We start from the raw sequence: 16,120 nt of genomic DNA, 5'->3' as shown, positions 1-16,120 counted from the left end.
CAAATTTAAGTCTAAACTATCAGCCAGTTTGTAAATTTGTCAGTATCAGTTAGGATGGCTTCAGCGTTTTCTGAAGTGTTATCGATAGTGCCAATTATTTTTGAGTCATCAGCATAAAAACCCAATGTGTGTTGTTGCTTTATGTATATGTATGAGAAAGCTGGGTCTAAAACTGTGCCCTGGAGAACTGACATTTTACTCTTTCTTATTTTTAAAAGAATAAAATTAGTAAATTTTTGTATTTCGGACTTCAAACTGTCCAAATGCTTTACCCCCCCCCCCCCTTCATTTGAAAATATATAGCCCAAAATATATCTTTCCTATCTATTCTGTCACTTGTCTTTGTCTTGTCTCACGCTAAGCTGAAAGAAACTAACGAAGAAACCGGTTTGTTCTGGAGTTTTACACAGCGTAAACTTGAATGAGTGGTGTAAAATACACAAGTACCTAAATTCCTACCCCCTACGGAAAATAAAAAAAAACAAACTGAAATAAAATTATCGAGTTTGGAAAACCTTAAGTTCCACGGGGAAGGGGGTATTTCCCACAGGGGGTATTTGCGAGGGGTTAACGCCAGCCATCACCTGGAGAAATCTGGGCCAAGAATACGGGAGGCGTCGGATGATTTTCCCCCAGCCACGCACTGTACTCCCGGCCGAAGGCAGAGACTGAGGAGATCGGTACCTGCGCAACGCACACCATTGATCACCATGAGAAGACTTTTAGAATCATTGAGTTATTATTTTTAAGTAGACGTATCTCTTTCTGATAATCCTTTTGATTGGTTTCATCTGTTCGGTCTCTGATTTAGTTCTTTGTTTTGTTTTTACTGGGATAATAGAACGGAGTACCAGTTACTGACGAAAATGGAAACAAGCTTGGAGAGTCAAAGATTGCTGCGAAACGTGGTATCACTCAAGTTGTGCTTAGTAGAATAGGCATGGCCTCACCTGGAATGTGTAAGTTTTTTTCAGTTCGTTCTTTCTCTCTTGCCCTCGTTTTTATGTCATAAATAAAGCGAAACTAAGTAAAAACTTGCTTTAATGGGCAAACGCAGACACTCCGTACAACGAACCCTCTGTTTGTAAAAGCAGAATACTTTTTCGAACTGTGATAAGGGGATATCTAAATGAAAATTAATCATTAATTATGTTGCTTTTTGCCGCGGTAATTCACAAGGCGCTGTATGACAACGAGTCTGTGTAAAACTTAGTTATATAGCCTCTAACCTCAATCTAAGCAAGCGCTATTGATGGATTTGTTATATTTTCACCTCTCATTGGCTTTCAAACTGTTTAACAGCTAATATCTTTGCCAAGTGCATTATAGTCTCTTCTCTAACTCACATACGTAGTTGGAAAACGGATCTTTTGATTCCTCTGCTGTGTATTGGATGGGTAAAGCAATTTCATTTGTACAAAGACTAGTCCTTTATTATATTGAGACATTCTAAACATATTTTGTTTTTGCTGTCCTACAAAATTTATCGAACTTGATGGTGGCGCCAAAGGTAATCATTCAATCAGATTGTAGAACAACCCTGAATGGTCGGATTTAACTGCTTCAAATGCCTTAGGAAACCCTTTGCTGGAGACATGGAAGAAAAAGTGCAAAACGCATGTAGTCTGTCGTCTAATGTAAAATAATCCATCTATAATTGACGGTAACGGGACCAAAGGGATGATTAAGATTCATATATGCTTTATTGTGACCTTGGAGTTGTACGTCTATGCAAAAACAGCCGAGAAACCGTAAACGTAATTATGGCTTTTCTGCTGTTCAATAAAAATTACAACTGAAATAAAAAAAAAAGTGAAATAAAATTTCAGTTGTCAAACATCAGTCCTTTACTGTTGCCTATTTGATATATTTTCTTCAAAAAAAGAAAAAGTTAACTGAAATGTAAACACTAGACTGAAAAACTATCAGCTAGACGCTTCAGACCCAGCAGTCTTTTTAAAGACTAGGAAACCGTTTTTCCTGTGTGTCAGAACATCCCATTAATGATAGTTTCATTATCACAGACATTTTCAACTATTTAAGATGTCAAATTCTATTTATCTCACCAATATTAGAAATGTACCCCACCTTGCAATTCTACGCAGTACTGTGTGCTTAAATGTTGCATTCTAAAGAGAAGAATTTTCATGACAAAGTTGATAATTTTATTAGTTTGAATAATCTGTAACACTAATATTTCACGTTTACAACCATGACGGTCACTGACATAGGACTGTTCGAAATTACACTGAGGCAGAATCAAATTTTTTCGGCTCAAGAGGTAAAATATTTGACTCCAGTAGATATTGTGGTGCTGAGTCATATTAGACGGTATCAGTGCCACTTGAAGACTAATTTGTATATTTTTTGTGTCAATGTGACGCCATTTTTGAGTTTAGGCTATTTCTCTAAATTCTCGTAAATTATTTTCAAAACAACATTATCTTACATTATGTAATATAAATAATAAGTCTTAATAAATTCTAAATTCTACTATTAAGTCTATTAAATGTGGGTGTTCGAAAACATTTAATTACACTTTCGAAATTAACATACAAACATCATTAGAAAATTTTCCTAATTGTTTTTTTTTCTATTCCGTTTCAATCCATACCACGGATAAGCTGCGATTCATAAACAGCAAAAAAAATAGACTGGGAAAATAGCTTAAAATATGCGGCTATTATATACCTGTTTGCTAAAATGCCATTAGAGTTTTTCCGTCTCTCACAGTTTTGCTTATTGATTTTCCAATATTTTGTTGTTGTTTTTTGTTTTTGTTTTTGGCCAGAACGCTAGAAAATAAAAAATAAAATGAAAATAAACTCGGTCTACAAACTAAGAATGGATTACGAATAAACCAAACCCAACAAATTTTATCTCCATTCTCTTCAAGGGATCAGGCAAAAATATATTTCGGACCAAAATCAGGAATCCTTTAAGTCAGGAGTCCTCAAACCTTTAGTCAAGAGTCCACAACTTTTTGTTCAAATGGCAGGCCTTAAGTGAGAGTGAAATTCACAGGAGCCTACCTATTGTGACTGTTCTGAAGATTAACGAGCCAGTAACAACCAGTATTACAGTGATGTTCTCAGAAAAAAAGAAAGTCTTTCTATTCGAACGAAGCGTCGTGAACTCTTAACAAAAGGAGTGACTTACAAGTAGCCAAAGTTTTGAACTAATTTAATAAATCGTTTCCGAGCTACAGCGATTTCTCTTGTTACTTATTCAATGACCCTGGTATAAGATCTTGCCTTCCTAAAGTAGATGGTAAAATGGTTTTTAAAGTGATAATTGATCATAGTAAGTAAGGAGCTATAAGATATATAGCTTCAATGTAAGTTTTTTTTTCTCTGCAGGACACTTTGTATTGAAGGAGTAGTCTTGGAAACTTCTGAGGGGGCTCAGTTGATCGGAAGTTGAGGGTTCAAATGCCCTCTTTAAGTGTCAGTGATTACAGGGCAACCAGTGCTTCTCCCACGTCCTTTTTAGCCACACCTCCCCATACCTCGACCAGCGATCCTATAAAAATTTTGAAGTAACAATTTTGTTCATAATAGTTGAAAGATTCAATAACTATGCCTACAGGGAAAGGTTTTATTATTGGGAAAGGGGGCATGTTTGACCCTTGGTATCCGAAAAGGCTAAGGGTGCTAATTTGAACCTTTCAGGGAATATTGAGGGGGTGTTGAACGAAATCAAAAGACTCTAAGTGCATTCTTTTTGTCAAAGCGCAGGATTATTTGCAATATATAAGTTTCAGCTATGAGTATGAGTTAAAGGCTTAAGTGACCCTACTGAAGCCTTGAGGGAACATCAGACGCGGGCGAAGTGGACTTTTTGTCTTTTCGTGCAGAGATACATAATGGAAATATTTTAGCTCGTTAGTTCTAGCATGTTTTATTTGAACTCAAAACAATTCCATCATAACAATTCAATTCCATCAAACATCAAAAAAATCGTCACTCATCACTTAGACCACATAGAGACCAATGAGAAGAAACAGAAACAATTTAATTTGTCAAAATGTAACAGTAACAATGAAACTAAATTGAATTCTTATTTTCTAGTACTCCCGCCCTTGCTGATGAATTACTTAGAGCAGAAAGGAACGCTTGCACGTTTCCCCTTCATTGCAGCACCGCTGCAGGTCGGACTATGTGGCCTCTTTTTAACTTTTGCCACTCCAATGTGCTGCGCCCTCTTTCCACAAAGATCGTCGATAGCAGTTTTAAGTTTGGAGCCAGAACTTCAGGTAAAGACTTTACTATGGTTCCTCTCTAATTCTAAACTATCGACCTATTTCTCTTCTTCCCGTCGTCTCTAAAGTTTTTGAAAAAGTAGTGTATCGTAGAATCTCTTCATTTGTATTTAGTACTAATACCACTGCAGGAAATTTTCTCATAACTAGCCATCAGTAGGGTTTTCGTCCCTTTTTCTCTACTTCCCATGCAATTTCATATGCAACAGAGTTTGTTTGAGTTAATCTGAACAAGGGTGTGTGTGTTTTATGTCTATATCTTGACTTTTCGAAGGCATTTGATATGGTTGACCACACAATTCTTTTGTCTAAACTATTATTGTTTGGAGTGCATGCAGTCCCACTAGAATGGTTAAGGTCTTACCTTTTAGGGAGATCTCAGCATGTTTCAGCTAATGTTTCTCCTTCCTCTACTTTGCCTGTATCAAAAGGTGCCCCACAGGGCTCTTTGCTTGGACCTCTTTTGTTTTTATCTTATTTTAACGTAACGATCTTGTTGGTGGTCTTCATCCCTATATGCACCCTGTCCTTTTTGCTGACGATAGTAACTTTTCCATTGCTGGAGTGGACCTATCGTCTGCCACTTATGTAGCTCAAGGTCTTCTTGATAAAGTGAAGAAGTGGTGTTGGTCAAATGGCATGGCTCTTAACATCCGTAAGAGGGCTGTTATACATTTCAGGACCCCATAGTGTGTGTGTGACGTACAGGAGACAATCATCCTGACTTACGGGAATGATATTATACTGCAAGGTACTGCGGTGAAATTTCTTGGTGTGTTTCTTGACTCCACCTCGCCCGCGTCTGATGTTCCCTCAAAGCTTCAGTTGTGTTTTCTCTTTAGTATGCCTTTATTTTTCCTCACCTTTCATATTCTTGCTCTGTCTGGGGCAGTTCTAACAAATCTCTTATGTTCATTTCAAAGAGCTCAAAAGGGCAGTGAAGGCTACTTTTCTTCTCCCTTGGCTATATCCTTTTTCTGATCTATATAGTGATACTGGAATAGCTGCGCTGGATCCTATTGTAGGTAAAAGTAATCTATATTTTGCGCATTCTGCTTTTCTAAGTACACTTCCACCGTCTCTTAAGTATTTTTTTTCCACGAACAGGCTCAAGTATGTATTCTTCTTCTTTACGTAGTTCTTCTTTACCTAAACAATCATCAACAGCTGCTCAGATGTCTCTTGTTTATTGATCCATTGTACTATAGAACTCTATCCTTTCTGATGTCCTTCTATCTCTTTCTGCAAAAGAAGTTTCTCTGCGGGTCTTTCCGCAGTTCTAGTCCAGTAGTTTTTATTTCTCCTTTGTTTGTTTTCTCCGCTTTTCTCTTTTTTTTTGAATTTACCCCAACTGATATATCTCCCTCTTCTTCTTTGAAATTTATTTTTAAAAACCTTCCTAACTGTTCAAGTTTTCGACTTGGTCTTTCTTTTTTTCTCTACTTTTTTGGATTCTGTTGATCGCTATTATTATTAGTTCTACCGTTTTCTTTTTCCTTTTTTTTGCTGTATTCTAGTGTATAATCTCTTTTATCTGTATTTTAGCATATTGTTTATGGTTCTTTCAGTGTTTTATTGTTGCATTTTTGGCCCACAGCAAGCTAACAATCTTGGGCCGAATAACCGTTTTGCGTTTTTAATAGTGTTTAGTATGAACAAAATGATTGGTTGATTAATTGTGTTTATAATTATATTTCAAAAAGCCTTATATTCTAATGTAGGTATAAGGCTGTGTCTATTGGAACAAACAAAAATCTTTATATAAAAGTAAAGAATGATACTAAAACTGAAAAAGAGAAAAAATTACTCTATTAAAGAGGGAAACCGGCTGCCTACATTATAAACTCCCCTGTTAGCGCAAAATTGTCACTTGTGGTTTAACGGAGTCAACACCTAACCTGAAAACAAAGTGTTTAATTTAGAGCACGATTGACGCACTATATCATGTGCAAGTGCACCGTAAACACCGTGAATCAATATAAACCCGTAAGAAAAATTTTGCCCATGGCTTAACACATCTTGAATCTGTACTGTAAAGGGGTAGTAATTAATTACCTATTGTAGGTGGTAGGTATTGGTTTTTAAAATGTAATGTATCTGTAACCTATCATTGTTAGCAATGCAGCAATGGCTACTAGTAACCTATGACCAAGGATGGAAAATCTCTTTTTTTTTTGGGGGGGGGGGGGCTAAAAATTCTAGTAATGTAAAAGCCTTGACCTTTATTATTGAGTAAGGCAGGCTAAGTTAATTTGAACTCCAAGATCTTTTAGTTATGTCTGATCAATTTTAATCGAGTTTTAACTCTTTTTTTCTTGTTTAAATGACATTCAGAATTAATGTGTTCATGAAAAATAGTATTTTACGCAAGAAGGTCGAAAAGTTTCGTTCCAGGCACAATTACTCAATTACTTTGAATTGAAGTTATCAAGTATTTTGCAGTAGGTTGCATAGGTTGCTTCAAGACATGGCTAATTGTAGACAGAGAAAAGCCAAGACAGATAGTCCAAGTAATTGAGAGTAATTGTAGGTGGTAGGTATTGGTTTTAAAAATGTAATGTATCTGTAACCTATCATTGTTAGCAATGCAGCAATGGCTACTAGTAACCTATGACAAAGGATGGAAAATTTCTTTTCTTTTGGGGGGAAGGGCTAAAAATGTTAGTAATGTAAAAGTCTTGACCTTTACTATTGATAAGGCAGGCTAAGTTAATTTGAACTCCAAGATCTTTTAGTTATGTCTGATCAATTTTAATCGAGTTTTAACTCTTTTTTTCTTGTTTAAATGACATTCAGAATTAATATGTTCATGAAAAATAGTATTTTACGCAAGAAGGTCGAAAAGTTTCGTTCCAGACTGATTGAACACTAATTACGTCTCCCTGTGTATCTGAATATACTGTTATTGAGTAAAAATAATATATGATGGCTCATCCAGACGACTAGTTTTGCCGCATAAAAATCATTAGGGAGGAAAATGAAACTTTTCAGAGGTACATATATAAATATTAAACTTATAGAGGTATTCCATATATTTGAATAGTGTAGTCGCCTTTATTGTTTAAAGTTTCTCTTCTTAAAGCTTTTATATAAGCCCTGACTGTACTTTGTTCGTCTTACTCCAGATTCCTATTAATTCAGGCATGAGGAATATATACTTGTAATGGCTAATTACTTGCCGACCTGGGCAGTCAATGTTTAATAGATAATAAGACGGTTTTATCCATACAAAAACAAAGAAGATTATTCTTTGGATATTTTCTTATATATCCAAAGATATATAAGGGACAAGTGTTGAGGGCAAAAAGTTTAATGATGAAACAATCATGTATCAAGCTAACGACAATTGAAATTGGTTGTTGTTGCAGCTCAGATATATTACCCATTGCAGAAATTTTTCCGTGTGACCTAGGAGCGAGACACTCGCATCTTATCATTATTGCATTTAAATTATTGTAATATTGAAAAACAATGTGATCTGTTAAAACAGTAATCCTGCATGAGTGCTACTTCTGTGAAGGAAATGCTAAAATAATAAGAAGAGCGATACCATTGAATTTCCTATTTAACGCTTTTCAAAGTATAATGGCCCCTACAGTGATAATTGCCCCATTCCCTAATGGGACCAGATGTAGCCCTAGACTGACTGAAAAACTTGGAAAACGTCGATTAAAATGGAAGAATCTCCTGAAAATATGATTCTGCATACCATAAGTAAGAATTTTGTTATTGTGGTGTTTGCTTGTGAAGTTGTGTATAAAGCCTAAGGCAATGTCTGGCCCTATTAGGGAGGGGAGGGAGTATATGGTAGTGGTAATTATATTTGGAAAGAGTGTTAAATCGGGAATTCAATGGTACCACTCTTTTATTATTGTAGTGTTTCATTCTCAGAAGTAGTCGTCATGCAAAATTATAATAAAAATATGAACGTTCTTTGATGGGTGTCCCTATTTTAATTAGAGCACCATGGGAAATCATACCTAAATGCTATTGTTTTCTAAAAGATCCTTAAAGAGATTTTATTTTCAAGTTATCTTAGATAACTTTTTGGGAAAGTTAACCACCTAAAGCACATCGAAAGTGCAAAATATAGTCTCTCCTAATGGTCATTTGTTGGCTGCGAGATTGTTTTCTTTAGCTCAAATGTTCTAATTCTCTAAAGTGTATTTTGATTTTGCAGTTTTTGTTTTTAGGTAATGCTTAAACATGTGACAGTTTATAACAAGACCACCGTTTCAAACTACTAACACATAATGGGGAAAAGAGGTGTCATAGTTGGGTATTATTTACGCTCTCGGTTAAGGCTTGCACAAAACCCTTGCTATGTCTAGATGACTTGACTTACTTACTTGACTTAAGGCTCCTGCCGAGGGTTCGGCGTAGAGAACGATGAGACTAGGCGCCTCCAGGTTGACCTATCGCTTGCCAGGATCGCAGCTTCTTCCACCGGGATCTGGGCTTGGGTGAGGAATTCATTGGCTTTGTCTTTCCACCTAGTGGGTGGGCGTCCTCTGGGTCGTTTCCATCCGTGTAGGGTGGGGTCGAAGTCAAATGCGACCCGTGCTGGGGCGTCGCGTGGCATGCGAAGGAGGTGGCCGTACCACCGAACAGTACGCTGGGCGAGCTGCGTCGAAAAAGGAGTTTGAGCCGTACGTGATAGGAGAGTCTGGTTGCTAACGAAGTCAGTCCAGTGAAGTCTTTCGATACTTTGGAGGTGTTTTATCTGAGCGACATCGATGGCGCTTAGGATAGTTTAGGCAGCTGGCCATGTCTCCACTCCATACAGCAGGACAATGCTGACTGACGCAGTGTAGATGCGCATTTTGGTAAAGCGGCTTATGTTTGGCTTCCGCCAGATGCTGCTAAGCCTCCCAACAAGTGCTAAAGCTTTGGCAATTCGAGGTGTAAGCTCTTTTGTAATCAAGCCATCCTTCGACAGAATAGATCCAAGGTAAGTGAAGTCTTCAACTACATCTACTCGGTTGTTTCCGATGTTAACTTCCTTTACAGTAGAACGGGACGTCGGGGGCTCAAGGAGCATAACTGTGGTTTTCTGCCAATTGATCTTCAATCCAACTTTCGAGGCTTCTTCTGAAAGCAACTGGAGAGCTTCGGTCATCTTATCGACGGTGCTCGCAACTAGCGCTATGTCGTCGTCGAAGTCAGCATCAGAGAGTAACCGGTCTCCGAACTGAAGACCGAATTGAAGGCGATTCGTCGTGCTGGTCATAACATGGTCTATGACGCAGGTCTATGAAAAGCTCGGAAACGGCAGTGCAACCTTGCTGGACGCCAGTCTTCACCGAGAATGTGGGACTGCGTTTTTCATTAACTTGCACGCAGCTTTCCGTATCCTCATACAGCTTTTCAAAGAGTGAGCAATATTTATTGGGTAGACCCGTAGTTCTTAGTATTAGCCAAAGTGAACGGTGATCAACAGAATCGAAGGCAGCCTTAAAGTCCATAAACGCGATGTACGCTTTTTGGTGGAATTCCTGCGTCTTCTCAATCAACTGGCGCATAGTTAACATTTGCTCTGTCGGCAACCTGCCGGGCATGAATCCGGCTTGCTGGACTCTTCTCTTTCTACGCAAAAAGGTGGAACACCTGTCCAGGAGTGACATGGCGAAGAGTTTACCAGGAACGGAGAGAAGCGTGATCCCACGATAGTTGGAGCAGATTTGACGGTTGCCCTTACGTTTCCAGAGCGGCAATATGATGCCAGCACGCCAGTCATTCGGTATGCTTTCTGTTGTCCATACAGCTGAGAAGATTAGCTGGAGCAACAGAATCATCGCTGCACCCCCGTACTTGAGGAGTTCTGCAGAAATACCACAGACGCCGGGGCTTGATTATTAATTAACCGTTTTACAGCATTTTGAATCTCAAAGGTGGTAAACGGTTGCGATACGAGGTAGGAAGTAGCCTTGGATATGGTCATTACTGCTTGAATCAGATCAGGGTCGGGATGAGCAACTGCGTTAGCATTCAGAAGCGTTGAGAAGTGACTGCTCCAGGCAGAGAGTTGCCCTGCATTGTCATCCGGCATGCTTCCATCAGCAGAAAAAACACGGCTCACGGTGGAAGTCCTCCATTCCTTCAGCTCGCGGAGGTGTGTTTAGAGAAAGCAGGTGCCTCCTTTTCTCGAGGTATCTTCAACATCGCTGGCTTCCTTGTCGACGAAGGTCTTTCTGTCACTGTGCATTAGGCTATTTCGCAGGCCATTGAGTCGTCTTTACTCTGGCATATTCTTTGCTAAACGGGTCTTCCGGCGCAGCTCGATTACAGACAGAGTCTCCTGGGATATCCAGGGTTTATTCTTGTGTCTGCTGTGGCCAATGGTACTGCCAGCAGAATCGAGTATGTTATCTTTGAAAGACTTCCAGGCTACTTCATGGTCGTCCAGAGCTTGGAGGTAGCTAAACCGGTTAGAGATATCGAGAGCATACTTCTGTTGCATCTGAGATGTAGCCAGACTACTCAGATCAAGCTTGGGAGGCCGTCTTTCTTGTCCTTGTGCTCTCAGGCGTAGCCTGAGTGTGGCGACTACCATCCTATGGTCTCTGTTTCCAAGCTCGGCCGACCTGTAAGTCCGGCAATTTGTTATCGACGAGCGCCAGCGACCCGAGATCATAACATAATCGATCATCTTCTTTGTCTGGCCGTCGTTACTATACCAAGTGTATTTGTGTATATCTCGTCTCTGAAAGAGCGTGTTTGAAATAACCAGATTATGCATATTGCAGAGCTGGAGGAGTCTTTGTCCGTTGTCATTCAGTGGATCCGGAGTCACAGGGCCAAGAACATTTCTCCACACGCCCTCCCTGTCATTTACCGTCACGTTAAGGTCTCCCAATAGAGTGACGATGTCGTGGGGAGGTACTCTAGACAGGGTTGCTGAGAGCTCTACATAGAGCTGATCCTTCACTTCCGCAGAACTAGGATTGGTGGGAGCATAGCATACAATAATTGTCCACTTTCCATGCTTGTGCTGGAGCTGAGCCATCAGTATTCTATCTGAAATTTGTTTATAGGAGAGAAGGCATCTCTTGGGTCTAGCGTTCAGCGCGAGGCCTACACCATTTGTCCTGCTTTTTGGGTCACCAGACCAGATGAGGTGAATATCCTTCCCCAATATCCTCAGACTTTCTTCCGACAAGGTGGGTTTCCGTAAGACCAACCACAGCTATATTGAAGCGTTTTTGCTCATAGGCAAGCATTGATTTAACTCCAGGAAAGTTGAGTATGAGTGAGTTCCAGGTGGCGAGTCGTCTTTCCCCTTGGTCAATAAGGTTCATTCGATGGTCTAAAATCGGCCCAGGGACATGCTGGGGTCGTGGAAGGTAAAGGGGGGGGATATGTCATCCGAGGCAGTATCATCGTTTTTCGTTGCGGTAAAATTTTCGGGTGGAGGGTTGCAGGCCCAACCGACCCTAGGCTTGGGATCTAATTAGATCTAGGACTTGCCTATATACTGAGAGTCCCTCGGGTGGGCTCCACCCACCTAAAAAGGTTGAGGCTGCCCATTAACATGGAGCCTTGAGTTAGGGGAAACCACATATCCAGAGGCACGTGGTCAGCAAACATAGTCTGTCTCATTCCGGACGAACTCCAGCCGCCTCCATCCTATGTCTAGATGCCCAGGATTAAATTGATCATGGGGCTACATAGTTCTGATCTGTTGAAATCAGAAAATTGTTATGTTTTTTATGCTACAATTCTTCCAGAAGAATAGACTATTCGTTGAAAAAATAGTTAAAAATTTGTTAAAAAAGTGCTTCTTTTTATTCAAATTAATTTCATTAACAAAAATAATCCATCCCCCAAAGAGGACGTCCCTGGGGACACAGGAAGTAACCGCTTATGGTGGAAGTCCTTGTTTATTCTTCTATAATTCAGTTTGTTGATTCCAATAAGATTTGTTTTTGTTGACATTGCGAGTTTTATCAGATCAGTGAGCAGTCGAACAAAAGTTGAATAAGCTTCGAAATAAACTTGTTTCGCGCAATATGCAGACAATTTGAAATAATAACTTGAAATCGCTTATTCTTCTGCGATTAAATTTGTTGATGTCCATAAGTAATAAAAGGAAGATTTAGATTTTTCAAATGGTTAATTCTTTTACAGTTCCAACTTCATCGTTTCTTTTTGTTGTTGTATGCAAGGTCATACGAAGATCTTCCCAAAATATCCAAATGAATTTTGACTGCTTATCTGGCTTGTTCTTTTGACTGTTATAGTATGCTAGCAAAGGTCACGATAAAACTGGTTCGCTTCGATTTGATATCCAGCTTTGGCACCTTCGATTATTAATTTATCTTTGAAGATTTTATTGTTTTTGTGACGTGGAAGGCATTGGCGCTGAGGAATTTTAATTTCAGCTATACTTGGTTAAGTAAAGGGGGGTGGAACAGGAAGATTTATGGGTAGCTGGTATGTATCTATAAGGAACCGTTATGAGGCAGCATTTTACGAAGTTTGTTGCAAAAGTTTGAATTGTGTCAAAGATTGGCAATCGATAGCTTAACATACATAAGGTGGAAAGCACTGAGTATGTGCAAGCTCAGCTGGTTCTACTTGTAGAGGGTTGTAAAATCTCCTTGGGCTGCCGGTCCATTGTTTTAATATTTGTTTTTGAATAATTTGATATGCCAATTTCTGGGGATCATCGAGGAAGTTCCTTAAACAGTTAGATGAGCTGATTGAGTTCTTTCTGATGCACATCTTTTCAATGCAGAAAAAGCCAGTGAAATCCAGTGATAATTAAGAAATTATTTTATTGCTAAATCTACTTGCAAAGACTACTTTGATTTTGCTGATTGCCTTATTTGTCGACCAAGGTTGCTAACTTTACTAAAATGTTCCATTAGGAAAGTCTTGAGGTCCATCTGTGCACGATGAGTCGGGCAATGCCTCAGCTAAGTACTAACTATTCTTAAAAATCTGTCACGGCTAGATCAGGTTCAGTTTCGGTTTAGGGTCGATGAGTGATTGCTGCTAAAGCTTGTATTTGAGTTGACGACTGCTACATAGAAAACCAAAAATATTGAAATATTTTCTTCGCCTCCGACATGTTTATTGTGTATCTAAGTACCTCACGTCACTATAGTTAAGTACAGTTTATCCCTGCAAAATTGCAAGGCCGATTTCAAAAGAGCCAACTCAAAATTCAGCAATGTTCTGACTGATGCCACCTCCTTCAATTTAAGAATGCTCGAAGGAAAGCTACTAATTTCTGACCCTGCTAAGAACTAGGAAATCGAAGAGAATTTGTACCAATTTCGTGAGAGCTTCTTGACTATAATAATATTTCCTGACATTAATACATGGTCTACCTTGAAAATAAACACCTAAAGAAATATGTGACTAAAGTTTTTCGGATGGAGTAGAAAGAAAAAAAAAACAGAGAGAAAACGAGTTGCTATTAGTAAGAGAAAAAAAGTAGATAGAAAACTAGAAAAAAATTGCAACGATGATCAAGTCATTCGCGTCGTGTAAAGGAAATTGACAGAAAAGGATATAAAATCGAAAGATGTCGTTTAACTTCGTTGAAAAGATGTCGGGAATTTTCAGGCGTAGTTGAAGCTGCCAAGAAAATGACAATATCTAGCAGAAAGAAACCAAAAGGCAAGCAAACTTGGTTTCATTGCTTCTTCCAGAGAAACGGAAGTGAATTCAAACTATTTATTTGAAGGTCGTTACCGTGCCATGTTTCAGGTTCCTTTTATGTTTGTATATGAAGAAAGTTAGTGTATATTATAAGAAAAGAGACACTGAATTTAATGACGATGTTCTTACCCCAAATTCCATTGTCTAATGTCTAAAACCAACAGCTAATGGTAAAAAAGCTCATGTGTTGTGGCATTCGGTTAGTTTTAGTAACTATTTTAGTTACTTTTCAGGGCCTGAGAAGTAACCGAAGCAACTAGTTTTGTGGACAGGGCTCTGACAGTAGGAAGACGCAGATTAAAAAAAAACGAGATCCTAAGGTTGTGTCTTTTCTTTTATATTTAATGAACTATAAAAATGGATATTTACACCCTTTTCCATTTCAGGAGAGAATCTCGAAACTGCCCTCACCGCCATCTGTAGTATATTATAACAAAGGACTATAGATGCTGCGCTAATCGCGCTTCCTTTTCGAAGAAGAAAATGCCCAAGGCAATACTTTAATCATTGTGCTTTACGGTACAGGAATGCTGCCATTCTTAGTTGGAAAATATTGTTGTCATGACCAGGAGTTTTAGTTTTAATTGTTTTACTTTGTAATGTTATATGGTGAGAATTAAATAGTTTTAACTAATCAGTTTATGACCCCATAAATCTGTAAGTTATAAGCGCTTTGAGCCATAGACAAGTCATAAACACTCTAATTTTCACCGTAAGTAATCTCAATATTCTGTTCTTATTTTTTCATACCAATTAAACCCATCCATAGAAGTTCCTAGCATTGATTATATGCCTCGTTAAGAATTTTTGGTGCTAGGCGTATCCCCTACCTCGAAAATTCCGTCCCCTTCCAGATTATTCTGATGGGTGATACGCACTTTCAACATAAAAATGTCCATAAATGCACTTGGACATCCCCGGATAGAACCAGCAAAAATTAATTCGATTATTTTCCAATGCGTTGGAGATGGCGGCCGAGCTTAAAAGACGTTTGAAGTTTTAGTAAGTGCCGACGTTGTTTTAGATCACGAATTGGTAGTCCCCATACTGAAATTGAAGTCAAATCATCGGAAACAGAAGACACACCCACTTAGACATTTTGACGTAGACAAGCTAAGTGATAAGGGAGTCCCATCTTAGTTTGGTATAAAACTGTCCAATAAATTTGAAGCCCTCGATGACCTCCCCAGAAGACGTCGAGGAAGCCTGCGTGACGTTCCCCAGGAGATGGCGGACGAGCTTAAAAAACGCTTGAAGTTTAAAAAATATCGACGTTGGATCAGATCATGAATTCGTAATCACCACATTGAAATTGAAACTTAAGTCAAATAATCGGAAACAGAAGACGCACATACTCAGACGGTTTGACATAGACAAGCTAAGTGACCAGGGAGTCCAATCTAAATTTGGTATAAAACGTGTCCAGTAAATTCGAAGCCCTTGCTAACCTCATCAGAAGACGTGGAGGGACTTGGGGACGATTTGTAAAACTACACGGATAAGGCTGAAGAAACCCCCTGGTTTAGAAACCCGGCTAAGCAACAGTGGATATCCACAAAGACCTGGGGTCTCATAGCGAATCGCAAGAAACTGAAGCCGAACTGTCTTGGAGAAAATGGTCAATTTGTGTCGAACAAAATCTTGGCGTCTAAGAAAGTAAAGAAAAAGTGTCATAGACGGAAATATATGAACGAAAAGGCAAGACAAGCCGAAGCAGCAAGCCGTGAAGACACACGAACCACGTATCACTATACCTAATAAATTGTAGGCAAGTCGAGCTTGCCTACAATTTGCATGTGTGCCAGGAGCGCACATGCCACGTGTGCTCCTGACACACGTGGAAGAATAAAAAGAACGATGGGCTAGCTAATTTTAACTCTAATAATCCGTCCCGCACCAAGAAAGTGTCTTAAAAGTCAAACCATTGAGATACCCCAGAGTGAATTAGTATCTGCAATGATTGATGTTACAGCAAGTGAGCAAAATAAATATCTGTCTGACAAAAGATGTCCAACAAATGAACATTGTTGGTGGAGTTAATGTTACTGGAAGCGTTAAGCGAAGATTAAGCTAAGGGACTATAAAGGAAGTCCCACTAAACATGACAGATGAAGAGATTTTGGAGTGTATTGAGTCACCTATTAAAGTAAAAGAAGAACCTGCAAAAATGGTACAACAACAAAAATAAAC

General features: G+C 38.9%; 1 protein-coding gene across 3 annotated transcripts in view; it reads left to right on the top strand.

Annotated features, from left to right (window-relative positions):
- The window catches only part of Sfxn1-3 (Sideroflexin-1-3), a 33,552-nt gene extending 18,988 nt beyond the window's left edge, over nucleotides 1–14,564 (top strand). For all 3 annotated transcript variants that reach the window (XM_089105772.1, XM_089105773.1, XM_089105774.1), the window contains exons 5-7: nucleotides 842–959; nucleotides 4,071–4,255; nucleotides 14,317–14,564. In XM_089105772.1, coding sequence (XP_088961898.1) covers nucleotides 842–959; nucleotides 4,071–4,255; nucleotides 14,317–14,376 — 363 coding nt within the window. In that variant the 3' untranslated portion in view covers nucleotides 14,377–14,564. The remainder of the gene's footprint in view (nucleotides 1–841; nucleotides 960–4,070; nucleotides 4,256–14,316) is intronic.
- Nucleotides 14,565–16,120: the final 1,556 nt, after the last annotated feature.

The sequence above is a fragment of the Artemia sp. Qi Xiang Cuo genome, chromosome 20 (genome assembly GCF_049724085.1).
Source record: "Artemia sp. Qi Xiang Cuo chromosome 20, ASM4972408v1, whole genome shotgun sequence".
Classification (NCBI taxonomy): domain Eukaryota; kingdom Metazoa; phylum Arthropoda; class Branchiopoda; order Anostraca; family Artemiidae; genus Artemia; species Artemia sp. Qi Xiang Cuo.
This window is presented reverse-complemented; position numbering and strand designations above follow the sequence as displayed.